This window comes from Jaculus jaculus, chromosome 4, assembly GCF_020740685.1.
Source record: "Jaculus jaculus isolate mJacJac1 chromosome 4, mJacJac1.mat.Y.cur, whole genome shotgun sequence".
NCBI classification, from domain to species: Eukaryota; Metazoa; Chordata; class Mammalia; order Rodentia; family Dipodidae; genus Jaculus; species Jaculus jaculus.
Genome location: NC_059105.1, coordinates 31,242,336 through 31,258,482, shown reverse-complemented (window position 1 = coordinate 31,258,482; position 16,147 = coordinate 31,242,336). Strand labels below are relative to the sequence as shown.

The following is a 16,147-nucleotide window of genomic DNA, read 5'->3' as shown; positions in this document are numbered from 1 at the left end:
TTTTGCCTAAATTCTGGGTCCTGGGTAGGCAACAGTTGCTCATGTCTAAAACATCAGATCTCATATATAGATACGGCTTTCTGGTTTCTGACCCTGAAAGCAATAACTCTGGAAGTGCTCTGTTTGTTTATCCACAGGAAAACTTTGACTCAGGTTGTACAATTCAGTGATGGCACTTCTTGACATGAAGTGTTCTTGTTCCATTTTGCCCCACCTCCAACCCCAGGGTCCTTCTGCAAGTCATTCACATCTTCACTTCACTCTTTTAAAACATGTGGCCCTTGTGGGCGTTACTATTTAATACTCTTTCTGAATTTTCTCATACCAAAGAGTATAATTTTATCTAAACTCTCCTTGAGGTTCCTTTTTCCTGAGCTTCTTGTGTTGCAACCATTTATTGAGAGATAGCTTCTACACATTAAAAATTTTCATTTATGTATAAGCTCCATACTTGAAATGCTCAAAACCAAGTTTTCCATGTAAGTAAATGATAAAATTATGTTGTAATCATTGAAAATTTCAATTTCTGCTTTTATATCTGATTATGAATTCTATTTAAAACAACTAATTTTAAATTCGTAATATTTACTTATGAAATCAAAAACTTTATAGACAAAGAATCATGTTTCTTCCTACTCCTTTACCTCTGTCCTTGTAGCCCCTCTGATAGCTGCTATATGTCATAGATACCTATGACTATCTAATTGGAATACTTTTTAGCAGAATTTTGTTATCAGCTGTAGTTAACCAGATGGTGAGGAATTGTATTTTTCTTTTGTCTACTCCTTTTAATGAAGAATGGTTTCTAACTTTGTATAGGCCAGATTCTCTGTGCTTTTCAAATCTGTACTCCTTTCTTTTTCTTATGTCTCATAAGCCATATTTCATAAGATGAATTAACATATAGGTACCTTAAATAAAGTTCAAAATAATAATCTAGAATTCTTCATCGAAGCTTACTCTGGGAACAATTTTGTGTAATTTTGAAATTCATGAGGTTATGAAATATTTTTGTTAGACATTGTAAATTTTAGCTAATTTCTTTTGTACTTATGTGGTATTGTGATAACGAACATTTTGAGTATTTTTAAGTTATCTGTTAAATATGTATTTCCCCCAGTTACCTTGTCTTCATGGCTCATTATATTTGATTATGGTAATGTAATTTATGTGTCTGGATAAAAGAGAAGATAGGAACTGGTGATTTTTTGAAGGTGTATAGACTCTGGGAGAAAGACCTGCTGTGAATTATTTGCAGTGACTTCATTAACTCTTATCTTTAAAATTAAGATAATTTGTTAAATAAGCCAATTTTTACAAGCTCAAGAGTATGGAAAATTTCTTTTCCTCTTGTCAAGGTCAGAGGAAATAAATGCATGTCACTTAATGAAAAACAGAACAAAACCAAAAACAGAATTTCACCTCAATAAGGTACTCCTGAGCTAGACTCATTCATCAGGTAATGACTTTCCAAATAAAACCAGGAAATACATGTATCTTGCAAAGGAATATGTGTCATAAAAGATATGAATCAACTTTGTGTGAAGTTATGCATTATTCCTCTTTGCTATAGCCTTCTGCTTTACCTCTCCAGAGGCAGGAAATTTCATCTTTTAGAAAATTATGGTAGGAAAAAAACTGAGAGTCAAAGTTGTACAAATGCTCTTGAAGCCTTTATCAAAGTGGCATTGTTCATTAAACTGAGCATTAGGAAATCTAAGTACTTGGAACTTTTAATAACTCTATTTTCCTCACCAAACCACCTGTTTCTAGCTCCTCTCAAATTCTCCTTCCTTATAGCATTTTTAAAAATGATTAGAGCATTTCTAAATGAAGTTCATTCAGGTATGGCTACAATAGAAGAAACCTCTCCAATTTTTAATATACATTTTCATGGCATTATGAAAAATAATACACTCAGGTAATTACCAACATAATGAAGATGCAGGTTATTTTCATTCCTGAAACTCTTCCCTTGTGTGCCATCTCGGGAAAATATAATAAAGCTATTAGAGATGGCTATGCACAGATTTTTGTATAAATGTAAGTTTTACTTCAGCTTGACTACCTAGTAATGAGAGAGATAGGTTTGATAGTAAGTGCATGATTAAGTATTTAAGAAGCTATTAAGTCATCTTCTACAATGATTACACTGCTTTACATGCCCACTAGTATATGAAACTTCTGTTAGTCTGTATGGTCATACTTACATACAATATTTCCTGTTATATTAGCCATTACAATAGGTGAGAAGTAGAATTGTACTGTGGTTTTAATAATTGTACTTCTTTCATGACAAAATTTAGGCTGAGTACCCTTCTGTTTGTTCATCTATCATTTGAATGTTGTTTTGGATAAACTATGTGTTATAATCACATCTCTGTATTTAAAATTGAGATGTTTGTCTTATATTTCTTCTATGCTTCTATTTGGGCAATGAAAAACTGAAAATCAAAATATAAAAACAACACTATTTATTACAGCAGCCAAAACTATGCAAATCATAGAGTTAAAAATTCAAAGCCAGGCGTGGTGGCACACGCCTTTAATCCTAGCACTTGGGAGGCAGATTTGGAGGAGCATTGTGAGTTCAAGGCTACCCTGAGACTCCATAGTGAATTCCAGGTCAGCCTGGGCTAAAGTGAAACCCTACCTTGATAAACCAAAAAACAAACAAACAAAACAAACAAACAAAAAAAAAACAAATCAAAACATTCATAATTTTTAAGTCTAAAAATTGCTAAGATTAGCTAGACAAGCACTAATTAATGAATTATGAATTAAGCGATATAATGTGTTCACGATGGCAGACTCATTACTGTTTAGATAACTATTCTCCCTACTTTGATCAATGTAGTTAATATAATTCCCATCAAAATCCTAGTAAGTTTTTTTTTGTTTGAAGTTACAAAGTAAATTCTAGCCAGATGTGGTGGCGCACGCCTTTAATCCCAGCACTTGGGAGGCAGAGGTAGGAGGGTCGCTGTGAGTTTGAGGCCACCCAAAGACTAGATAGTTAATTCCAGGTCAGCCTGGGCTGGAGTGAGGCCTTACCTTGAAAAACCAAAAAAAAAAAAAAAAAAAAGAAAAGAAAAAAGTAAATTCAAAATCTTACAGTGACATACAAAGTGTATAACATTGCATTTGATTTGAATTAACCAAAAAAATAAAAATCCACATGGCCAAATGTATCATTTCCTTTTATATTGCTTGATTTTATTTTCTAATGCAAAAGAATTTGCATGTTCATTAATGTGAATTATTACTCTGTGGTATTATTATTTTGTGTTCATTGTCTGGCTTTGATATCAGAGTAATTCTGGACCCATATTATTCTTTATTTTCTAGTTGGAGAGAGTAAAGATGGATAACTTGCTGTATATGAATTTTAGACTTACTACAAAGTAATAATTAGGATAGTGTGGCATGAAAATAGACAACAGCCCCAAAGTAAGTCAGTTTTCTGATTGTTTGTTTTGCCTTGAGATACCTAAAATGAATCATTTCTTGAAGAAACCTCAGAAAATCCCAAATGTGAAATTGCAGATCATAACATGGGGAAGAAAAGCTACTGCCGCAAAATTTTCACCACTGAAAAGTGTGTTCAAACCCTATCTCTTGCTAATGGAAAGCCAATTTTGTTATATATATAGATTTTTCCTTATGTGTATAGTGTGTATGCGTGTGAAGAGCAGATGCTCTTATCTTTGATGTCATTGAGGCAGTCAGTCTCTCACTGAATCTAGAACTGGCCGTTTTTCAGTTAGACTGAGTGACCAGTGATACCCATTGATCCTCCTACCTCTGCCCCTTTAGTGCATGTGTGACCAAGCTGGCTTTCTATGTGGATGCTAGGGATTGAACTGAGGTCCTTATGCTTGTAGAGCAAGCATTCTTGTCCCCTGGGTCATCTTTGCAAACCATTCTGTTAATTGTGAAAGCAAATTTATAAGCAGTTTATGTTTTGGTACATGGTTCCAAATTTCCTGAATATTCAACTGAAGACCTTATTTAGAAGATACTTTTGTGACATTTTTTTTCTCATCACTCAGTTGACGGTGTTTCCTATAGGTATCCATATGTCTGTTTCTTACATTATTTTTAGAGCATGTTGTTTGTTCCTTGCATTCTTGGCTAAGCCTGTTATTGTAAATGAATCTGTGTCTCACTGTCCAATCCCTGGCCAGAGCCCAAGTGCTGCAGAGGGATGGACCTAAGGACCTAACACAGGACACGAGAATGTTCGTTTGCTTCTTCATAATTCCATTCTTCACAAATAAAACTGTGTCTTCATACCACATTTCAGGAACAGACAGAGCTACCTCAAAAAACAAATGAATGAACAAATAAATAAAAATATTATGACATAAACAGTAGGAAATGTAAGTGGATCAAGGCATAAGCATCAACAAATCTATTTTAACACTATGGGACTATACTAGCAATTTTCATTATGGTTGGGAAAGGATTAATTTGTCATTTTGAAAGAATGAAACAAGTCTTATTAAAAAATTCAGTTTAATTATGCTGAATCCTATGTGATTTTAATGAATGCAGGCATTTTTGGTTGGCTGCTCTGTACAAATCTCACTAATTTCCCAGATGTCTTTATTTAAAGTAAATAGATATGAAAGTCCCCATGTGGTATAATTTAGCTCTGTTTTTTTTTTTTCATAGTACTTCACATTTTAAGCCTTTCTTTCTCTTGCATTTTGAGTATCTCCAAAAACATTTATTTTGCATCTACGGTCTATATTGTGAATAAATATTTTAAGAATGTATATTTGCCTGAATTCCTTCTATAATATTTTTCATCATTGTCTGAAGATACTATTGAATTATGTATAGACAAAGCAAATACTTGTATCTAGCAGTATAAAATAAGGAAGTTACTTTTTTTTTTTTTTTCAAGGGAGGGTTTCACTGTAGCCAGGTTGACCTGGAACTCATTCTGGTTTACCCAAGTTGGCCTTGAACTCACAGTAAGCCTCCTACCTCTGCCTCCCAAACTGTGATTAAAAGTGTGTGCCACCATACCCAGCAAAATAAGCAAGTTTTGAGGTTGAATTTAAAAAAGAAAAAGTATACTACAGAGTGTAGGGCAGTGAAAATGTAAGAGTGACTGTAAATTATAATTAAACTTGTCTAGACCCACATGAAAAGTCATATAATTTATATAAGCCTTTTGATACATTATATTTGTTGCCAAACTATATGGAATAATATAAGCATTATACATAAAAGGTACGTTGATTATTTGACTCAAAAATGTTTTTAGACTCCCGAAAGCTCTGCCCCTCACCTGCGCCCCAGAAGCTGCCCCTTCTCCGGGGTCATGAAGGGCAGCAAGATGGCGTCTGCCACAAGGGTGGTTCAGGTAGTAAAGCCACATGCTCCACTGATAAGGTTCCCTAACAGAGGAGACAATCCTAAACTCAGTGCCTCAGAAGCTATGAGCTCAGCAGGGCTCCCGCCCCACTCTATAATTACACAACATTCTAAAGGAAGTAAAGCCCCAGATTTGTTGATGCATCAGGGTCCACTAGACACTGCAGACATAATCAAAACCTTACCTCAGAACTCCAGAAGGAAACTCATCTCTCAAGAACAAATGGAATTTATCCAATGTGGAGGTCCAGAATGATCATTGTGTGTGCTATTTGCCATCAGACAAAAGAATTATCTTTGCAATAAAGGACTTCCAAAAACACAAATGAAAAATTGCATATTAAACAACCTTAACAAATAAATATTCTGCACAAAAAAAGGAAATATAGAAACTTTAAGTGGATACTTGTATCACCCAATTTCTATAAGTTGGTTGGCCTCTCCACAAGCTCACCTTATTATGTACTTTGTACTTAATAAAGCCTGCATTTTTAAATGTTAGAAATGTTTTTAATTGGCAATATAAGTCTGCTCCCCATTTAAAAAGTTATTTGAAATAAATAATCAATGTTAATTACTGCTCCTTTATGTACCATAAACAGAAGAGGTGAAAATAGGATTAGATATGTTTCTTGGACTTGAACAAGTTCAACTTAAAAAATGTACCCTGGGGGTCTTTGTGGTGGTAAGTGGCCTCGTAGACCCCTTAGAAATGTCCTCGTCTAGCACAGTTCTTGGGAACCAAGAACTCTGAACAAAATTCCTGAATTTGCACCTCCTTTATGAGTCTCACAAATTGATGAGAGTGATGCTGAATGTATGCCTGTAATTTCAGAGTTGTTTGTAGTTGGTTCCAGTTAAAATTAATTACTTCTCTGTTAGTCTTTTCAGATTCTTCAATGCAACCTCACCTGGACGTCCATATGGCCCCTCATTGGCTAATTCTGTCTTCCTGTGGCAAACAATGAATGTTACAGTCCTTGTCACTGTGATAATCGTAGTCCAAGTGCCCAAAGATGACAGTGGATTGCACCAAGAGAATCCTCAGTAGTGTCCATGCTGCACTGTGGAAAGTGGGGCAGAATCACTTGGTACCTCAATTATTTACACCCTGAGTTTAGTGGGCACCACTTCTGCAGTGTAGGGGCCCTAGAGCATCATGTCTGATCCTGTCTGAGCTCAGTCAGAAACTGAAGCAAACTTCATTGTAATGCAAATTTGTTGGCTCTGCGACCTGCCCCACTGTCACCCTTTCTCTTTACACATTGAGTGGAGAAAGTAATTGCAGCTGACAAGAAGAAGCTGGATGAAACATCTTTCAAAACCTGACCTCTGCAGATGACTGGGACCTGCTCTGAGCTTTCAGTGTTAATCAGCAGCTGAATGCTGTTTTTGTGGGCACGGCTTGTCAGCTTGGTGAGCTCCTCCTTAGGGTGAGCTCTGCTTTTCCCTCTGCTCTTTTAGAGATACCACCCAATGCTGGCTTGCTAGTTATGCCTCTGACAGGAGGTGGAATTTTGCTAGAATGAATCCAGTATAACTTAAGTGCTCAGTATCAAAGACTTCCCCAAATTTCTTTCTGAAAAACAGTCTTTACAATTATATGTAATGGCTTAACTCTGACATACAAACATGTATGCATGCATCATAAATACACACACATATATACATATATATTGGTTTATTTAGACTAAAATGTGTCGTATTTCTTTGTCTTGTGTTAAGCAATATTCATTAAGTGCAATGGGAAATGAATTTGTGTATGGAGGAAACTGTTTTTGAGCTCAAATGAGCTGCTGACACAGAAGTTTTCCTCTACAAATGGCTTTACATTAAAGACCAGCAAGCTCTCATGCTAACATTGGCTGCCATGTTTTCTGAGTTTTAAAGTTGCATACTCAAGTTTACTGTCTATACAATATTTTTTACAGGAAAAGTGTGAGCATATCCACATATATATCACTACATCACACTGCATGTTTTAGTAGATGTCTGTCCATGTACGGATGAATGAAGAATGTGGTGCTTGTTGGGAAGACAAAGTACTTTCAAATTATTTTTTTAATTCTGCTTTTTCAGAATCAACCAACGAAACAAGAAAGAAACATTACATAAAATTTTACTCAGCAGGCTAACTGAATACCTTTATTTATACTATATCTTAATCCCATTTCAAAGGCAGAAAAATCCTTCCTTGTATCTTCTTTCCCTAGATACTTTTCTTATCTGCTGAATACTCATTTATTTTTATCTTAAAATTTTTTTTTTTTTTTTAGGTTAGGTTGTCACTGTGACCTTGTTTGACCTGGAATACACTTTGTAGCTGGCCTCAAACTCACTGTAAGCAATCTTACTTCAGTCTCCAGAAGGAGTCCTGAGATTAAAGCATTGAGCCACTATGCCCAGCCCCACCTTAAAAAAAAAAACAAAACAACAACAACAACAACAACAACAACAACAAAAGCTAGTGCCGATTTTCTCAAACCTCAGAACTCTCTTGCTTTATCTGCTGGTCTGCAGTCTCTCTGGCCTCCTTAGGCCCTCAGGCTTTCCCAGGAATCACTCTTAACTGCTGAGCCAGATCTCTATTCTTTTTTTTTTTTTTAATTAGTTTTTTATTTAGCAAATACAGGCAGTTTGGTACCATTATTAGGCTCATCCATGACCTAACCCCTCCTCTTGGCCCCTCCTTGTTGAGGTATATGGGTTATGCATTGTGGGGTTAGCCGACAGTTATTGGTATGATAAATGTCTCTGTATATCACGAGCCAACATGTGGCTGTGACATTCTTTCCATCCCCTCTTCCGCAAAATTTCCCTGAGCCATGTTGGGTTCATTTTTGATCTGCTTCAGTGATGAGGTGTTGGGGGCCTCTGGGGCTCTGGCTCTCTGATTTGGTAGGTGTTGATTTTTCTCTGTGTTGGTTCCCTTCCCCCTTGTGCTTGTATCAGGTTCATCAGGAAAAGAGCATCCTTGCTTATTTTGCCAATTTTCCTTAGTTTCAGTCAGGCCCCTTTTGAGGTATGTTGGGGTAGCTCTCTCCTTAGGATCTGCGTCTATCTGAAAAAGAGAAGCAGATTCTCCAACGGAGAGTAAGTTAGCACCGGGTCAAATGAGATAACCCATACTTTTTTTATAGAGAGTTTAATAGGTGTAGGCCCTCTTGTACCCCATGATTGATGGTAACTTAATAAGTAGGTTGGACCATGAGTTGCTTGGACAGATATTGGTTGTTTCCCCCAGTCGCCCATGTAACACCTTCTGGCACTAGACCCAAATGGCAATGGTACCATAAAATTCTACTTCCTAAAAGGTAGACCAAATGGCTGAACCTTCACCAGGCCCTTACAGGTAACACCTGAACCACAAGACACTGGAGAGGGTAGGATCAAGTCTAACCTAAATCCTCTACATCTTCCCTCCCTCTCCCTCTCTCTCTCTCACCTCTCTAACTCCTATATACTAGTTACTTTTTCCCTCATTTTCTTAAGGGGCACTGACCTGTAGCTCCCAGTACCAGCATGGGGCTATCACCCACAATGAGCCTTTGATCAGAGAAACCTACAAGGTTTCCTAAAAGAATGACAGATTTCTGTCAGAGTACTTGATGACCCACCAAAGGTTAGTGTAAGACCCTATTGCTAAAGACTCCATACGCAGCTGACACGTAAAATGGAACAGCATGGCTGGAAGCCAGGAGAGAGTCAGTCCCCAGACAGTCAGCATGTCTATTCTTTGTAGTCTACAAATACCTGCCATACTATGCAGTTATTTTGTAGAGATTAATGAGTGACCTACTGCTTTGGAAAACCAGGCCAGATTACATCACATTATTAGCATGGTTTATGCTAGGCCTAGTATGCTTTAACCAACAGTGCCTCTGCTTGTGTTTAGTAATGCAAACACTCTTACGTGCTATATTGCTTGAAATTCCAGGCTTTTTCATGCATGCTGATAATGGTAAAGTGTATTAGAATTCATTAAAAATAAAATAATCTGTTATGCTTGAAAAGAGTTTTATAATAGGTTTCCATAATTATAATTTAAATGACATCTGTCATTTTAAATGCATTTTTATATAACAAAATAAAATTACAGAGGTAAACATGACTTTCACTAGATGAGGACTGGGTAGCTGGATATTAAATGTATTTTCAAAAGCTTGTTCATAGGCATTTAAAATTTTATGCTATCACATGAATTAATCAATAGAAGCAAATTCACAATATGTAAATTTATTTTGGGGGAATGCTTTGAGGTTTAAGCCATCATTTTTGGCAATTATTCCCCAGGCCACAAAAGGAATTGCACATTTATGAGTATAAAAGGGAAACCTTTATCTGAATCATCTCTTTAAATTGATGTTCCACTGGGTGATGAAGCATGCAATTTCAGTATTTCAGGTTATCTAGCCAGTTCCTTTATCATATTAGTGTTTAATGAGTGTGGGCTTTATTCTTTAATTTATTTTAAAGTATCTTGAAATTTCCCTATATCACATTCTCCTACACATCTTTCTTTGGAATATCTTTTTTTTTTTTTGAGCCAAATCAGACTGGCCTTTTTTATTTTTATTTTTATTTTTATTTTTATTTTTATGAGAGAGACCTAGAGAGAGAGAGAACTGGCATGCCAGGTACTCCAACCACTGCACTAGAACTCCATACGTGTGCGCCACCTTGTGCGTATATGCAATCTTGTGCATATCACCTTGTGTATATGGCTTATGTGGTGCCTAGGCAGTCAAACATAGGACCTTGGGCTTCACAGGCAAGTTCCTTAACTGCTAACCCACCTCTCCAGCCTTGGAATATCTTTTATTGAAACAAATGCATCCTGTGGGGACTGGGGAGATAGCACAGTGGGTAAATTGCCTGTTGCACAAATTTGAAGAACTTTAGTTCAGTCTTCCCTGTGTCCTTGGAAACCCAATGCTGGTGAAGTGAAAACAGAAAGGTCTCTGGAGCTTTTTGGCTAGCCAGTTTAGTCCAAGTGGTGAACTCCAGACCATGCCTTAAAAAGGGGTGGAGGGTGTTCCTGAAGGTGACACAAGAGGTTGTTATCTGGCTTTCACATGCATGTGCACACCTTTTCTCCTACGTGTACACAAACACACAGATGAATATTTATACACACATTCGTGCACACCACACACATATGTACACAAAACCAAAGAAAAATGTGTTATATAATTTTGTAAGTGCACATTAATAAATTTCAACATCCTAGAGCCCTAATAGATCTAGTAATAATCATTGTCTGAACAGTGAAACCAGTTTCAGATAAAATGAAAAAAATGTTTACTGAAATACTATATCTTTGGTTTCAGAGAGCTTCTAGCCATTTATTGAGTAAATGGATAGAATTCCAACTCAAATATCTTACATTTTGGTTTTAGATTAACGGCTTTGCTAATTCAGCTCAGGTGTTAGTTCTCTGTAGTCCCTAGATAGAACTGCTTTCTCAGCACTACAATAATGAAAACTCTTCTCTAATTTGGAGTATTTCTTTCATTTCAAGGGATTGACCATATATCACTTCATGTTCCAACAACAACATTGTTACAAACTGACTATTTTGAGAAAAGGAAAGTAAATGATACATATTTTCTGACATTTTTGTTACCAGAGTTGTGAAGGTCAGATCCTGGGCTGATATCCTTAACAAGCTAGGCTGAGCCACCTGTCTTCAATAGACCAATTAAACAGACAAGTAACAGTGAGAAGTGGAGAAAAAAAGATTTATTCAGTGTGATCTCAAGAGAAGAGGATCAAATGAAGGTCTAGAAAGTACTTAAAGTCCATCTTCTGGGTGCTGACATGAGGTTTTGGTTTAAAGGTAGGATGAGAAGCAAGCATTACTAAGCAGTCTGGTCCAGATGTCATGTCACATGGCAATGTCTCAGTGTTAGTCTGTACAAGGAACTCTGGAAAGTTGTCAGAACTGTGTGGAATATATTTACCAGAGACAAGCTTCCACTCTGCCTGCCATTGTTAGGTATACACATAAACTGAGTGAAGAAAGCATACATCAACACATAGTGATACAAAAATTATAAAGACACATTAAAAAACTAGTGAAATACATGGCTTATTTCTAAATATTAAAAAACATTTATCCGTACATTCCCAACAAGTGATCATCACAGAATAAAATTATCATCATCATTATAATTTTAGAATTATGTCTGACACTTTATATCTGAAAATACTGCTTGCTTTAGGATCTTTAATAGTAGTATAATTAATATTATATAAGGATAGTATCAATATATGTTTCCTCCCTTCCCCCAGAATGATTATTGCATATGTATCTGACAACCCAAGGAATCATAGGCTGTTTTCAAATGATTAAATATATGTTTGAGTAAAAAAAAAAGATTAGCAATTAGCTCACCTTTCAGCCTATGCCTCTCTTTAGGAAATAAACTTAAGGAATCAAAAGTAAACAACATTACATTTTGCCCATAGGGAAGTTCTCTATGGTGGTTTGATTCAAGTGTCCTCCATAAACTGTGTTCTTAATGCTAGGTCCCAGGCTGGTGGCAATTTGTGAATTGGAGCCTCCTAGAGCCTGTGTATTGTTGGAGGCAGGCTTATGAATTATAACCAGCTTTCCCTTGCCCTTATTTGGCACATTCTCTTGATACCCTTTCCTCATGCCATCATTTTTCTCTGCATCATGGAGCTTCCCCCTGAGTCTGTAAGCCAAGATAAACCCTTTCCTCCCATAAACTGATCTTAGTGGGATGTTTTCTGCCAGCAACATGAAGCCAACTACAATTGTAAAATTGGTACTGATAAGTGGGGTTGTTACTGAAAAAACAACAAAACAAACAAACAAACAAAAAAAAAACTGACTGCGGCTTTGGTTATTTGGGACTGATTTGAGGGAAGAGTGAAGAAGGATTTGAAAACTTGGCCAAAGAGATTCCTTGAAGTGCTATAAGTAGATCTTGATGGACTTATTCTGGTCAGAGTTGAAGAACCTTAATGCATTAGGAACTATGGACAATGAGGTTTTGCTTATGAGGGTGAGAAAACCTTTGTTTACACTGGGCTAGGAGCAGTTTGTGTGAGAATTTTGTTGTTAAGCTTGTGTCCTGGAAACTTGTACAGGGTTGCAATTGTGTAGCAATAGATTTGTGTGAGCAAATCATTGGGCTGAAACTTCTGCCCATTAAGCTGCAATTGTTTGAGACATTACAACCAATGAGATTGGGCTACTTGATCTGCACTAAGACAACAGGAATAATGCAGACTAGTTGGAAGGGGTCTGAAGGTTAGAGTGTCCTGTTCTTCAAAGTTTGCTTTATTCCCCCATAGATTAATGTTGTGGTAGCCCACCTGATACTATGGAATATAAAAAGTACAGGAAAGGGAGGTGCATGGAATTTGCAATATGGTTTTGCATTTTAGAAGTGGCCATGGGAAGTGTGAAGCAGGCTGGTTGGATTATCTGTATGGAGACCCGAAAGAGCCATGCGGATGAATTGTGGGTTGCAATAGAGACCCCATGGAGATGCCAAGACTGTGGGATGATTGCCAGTAGAGCTTCTGCCACCAGATGAACTTTTCCTGGACAGAGAGTAGTCTAGCTGGTGGGGCAGAATTGGAACTCTAGAGACCTTTCACTGGTTAGAATTATGAGACTTGGATACTTGTCACTGGCTAGAGATGTTGAACTTGGAGCTACAGAGTTTCATGGTTGCCTTATTTGTTTTAAATCTTGTATTAGTTGAATATTTCTTTTGCATTATGAATGTTTATTCTGTGCCATTGTGTTTTATTTATTTTTGGCATTATGGCTCACTTAAAAGACCTTGGACTATGGGGATGTTTGAACATTATTAGGATTGATTAAAAACTATGGGGACTTTTAAAGTTGGACTGAATGCATTGTATTTTACTTTATGGATGGATATCAGTTTATGGGGGCCGGGGGCAGAATGTGGTGGCTTCATTCAGGTGTCCCCTATAAACCTAAAGTATTCTTAATGCTAGGTGCCAGCTGATGGAAATTTGGAAATTGGATCCTCCTGGGGGCAGTGTATTTTGGGGGGAGGACTTATAGGTGTTATAGCCAGCTTTCCCTTGCCAGTTTTTGGCACACTCTCTTTCTGCTGTTGTCTACCTGATGTTTGCAAGAGGTGATGTTCACTCTCTGCTCATGTCATCATTTTTCCCTGCCATCATGGAAGACTTTCAAGAGATGTAAAATACAGCCTCTAGATGTCACTATTCCTTTAGTAAAATGTGCTATAAATAGTCACTCTAAGTCTTAGATTCTCACCCAAAATCTATGTGAACACTTTAATCACTTTATATACTAACAGGTCTTTGAATGTTTGATGAATTGCTAATGCCAGGAATGTTGTGCTTACTAATATTTCAAAGAGGTGATACTGACAATACTGGCAATATTGAGAGAGTTATTCTTTTCCTCAGCAGTATTCTAGCTGCTTCCTTATGAGGCATACCTTCACTTGTCCAGATTAGGTGACATGCCAAGATAAGTGACAAAGTTTATTATTTCATATAGTGAGAATTATTTGAATTTTGTATCTTAGAGAGCTAGCTAAAGATGTCATGTCCATAAACTCAATAGATCTTAGAATTATAATTACAATCCTAATACTGGGACATACTACTATAATATTTTATTATGCTCTCCTAATTGTTCTTCTATTTATACAAATGATATTAATATCAGGAGATTACATATTACATGTTAATTATCAGCCAAGTTTAAATAAAAGCACATTAATTCATCTCATTTTTTTTTTCATAGCCAGGAGATCTCCTAGCAATCAAGAGAGAAGTAGAACCAGCCATGGTGGCATAGTCCTGTAATCCTGGTGCTAAGGAGGCTAAGAGAGATGTCTGAGGCTACATGAGGAGGACCAGGGTTAAATAGTAGCAACTTGTTTAGAAAAAATAAACAAAAACATGAATAGAAATGGATCACAGGCTAATACTTTGAGTCTTTCTTTTCCACTGTTATGAATGAAATTGGTGTAAACATTATTTTAACCAAATGTTTTCTCATTTATAACAATAACTTTTCACCAAGATTTTCTTGACCCTACCAAATCTCCACAAACCTAGTCTTTGAATCAAAAAGATATTTTCCTGGGAGATCATTTAATTTTATATATTAAATAATAATAAAGGAGTTAAATATAGTATGAAATGTGTGTTTATATGTGAAAGAAAACAGAAATAATGTAAAAATCAGATTGTTTTCAATTATAAAAATTATGGAGGTTTATAAAACATTTTAATTTAATTTTTATTTAGTGATTGAGAGAGAAGGAGAAAGAGAGAGAGAGAAAGAGAGAGGGGGGGGGGGCAAAGAGAGAATGGGCACTCCAGGGCCTCTAGCCACTGCAAATAAATTCTAGATGTATTTACCACCTTGTACATACATCTGGCTTAGGTGTGTTCTGCGGAAATGAATCTGGGTCCTTACGCTTCACAGGAAAATGCCTGATGTCTAAGCCATCTCTTCAGTTTATAGTAAGTTTAAAACTAGAAGATTCTCTTAATTAATCATTGTAAATAACAAAATTTATCATGAAAAGATCAATGATGTATAGCTTGTTAATTTTATATACTATGTATCTATAAAAACCTGTGAGCCAAAAACAAAAGTAAACATACAAGATTTGTCATTCTGGGATTGCCTTAATTGACTTAATCTGATTATTTCAAGGAAGAGATTTTTTCTTTCATCTATTTGTTAACATATAAGACTTTAACATCTTAAATGCTCCTATAGACTTTTTGAGATCTTTGATGGGTCTCCAATGACTCCCTTGCTTTGTTTCTGTCATTGATAAATTGTGCTTTTTTCATATTTCATTAGAATCAAAATTTAACTTTGTTTGCCATCACTATTATACATCTGGACACTTTATAATACATATGTATTTTATATTTTATTAATTTCTGCTTACTTTCTAAGACTTCTATGCCACATTTATATTGTCAGTTAGTTAGACAATGTATTCCAAATTCAATGATGGTTGATTCCTTGATCCACTAATTATGTAAATGTGATATTCAGTGCTCATTCTTTTGAAACATCAATTATCTTAACAGCTTATTAAAATTATTCATTTATAATACAAAAACTATATTATAGCTCTCTGAAATTATTTCCCATTCTTATTGATTATGATAATATTTCCCAAGTTGACAATCTATGAATAGATGCCAGTATTAATAATCAATACTCTGGAAATATCTAATAGAAACCAAATAAATGGATGGCTAATTGCCCTTGTAAGAACAGATTTTATTTTGGTGTCTTTGTTGGTTGGGGAGGGTAAGGGTGGGGCTGGAGGACATAAAACTGGGCCTAAATGGCAATTTTACCATAAAATTCCACATATTAACAGACAAAGATTGAATCTTTATCAGGTCCTTAGAGGGAACACCTGAATCACAGGGCCCTGGAGAGGGTGTGATGAAGACTAACCTTAATCTTGTCCGGTTTCTCTCTCTCCCTCTTTTCTCTCTTCCCTCTATGTCTTTCATATTACCTGTATTTTTCTTCATTCTTTTCATTGTTGCTGGCCTGTAACTCCCAGTACCAGCATGTGGTTAACACACACAATGAGCTGTTGATCAGAGAGACCTACAAGGTTTCCCAAAAAAAGACAGACTTCTGTCAGAGTACTTGATGATCCACCACAGGTTAGTGGTAAGACCCTACTACTGAAGACACAATATGCTGTGGGTATGAAACATGGAG

The 16,147-nt window shown here is 36.2% G+C and overlaps 1 protein-coding gene across 1 annotated transcript; it reads left to right on the top strand.

Annotated features, from left to right (window-relative positions):
* Window positions 1-5,335: 5,335 nt before the first annotated feature.
* On the top strand, window positions 5,336-5,644 carry LOC101604728 (28S ribosomal protein S36, mitochondrial-like). Its single transcript, XM_045146814.1, has one exon. The coding sequence runs from the start codon at window positions 5,336-5,338 to the stop codon at window positions 5,642-5,644; it is 309 nt and encodes a 102-aa protein (XP_045002749.1).
* The last annotated feature ends 10,503 nt before the right edge of the window (window positions 5,645-16,147 follow it).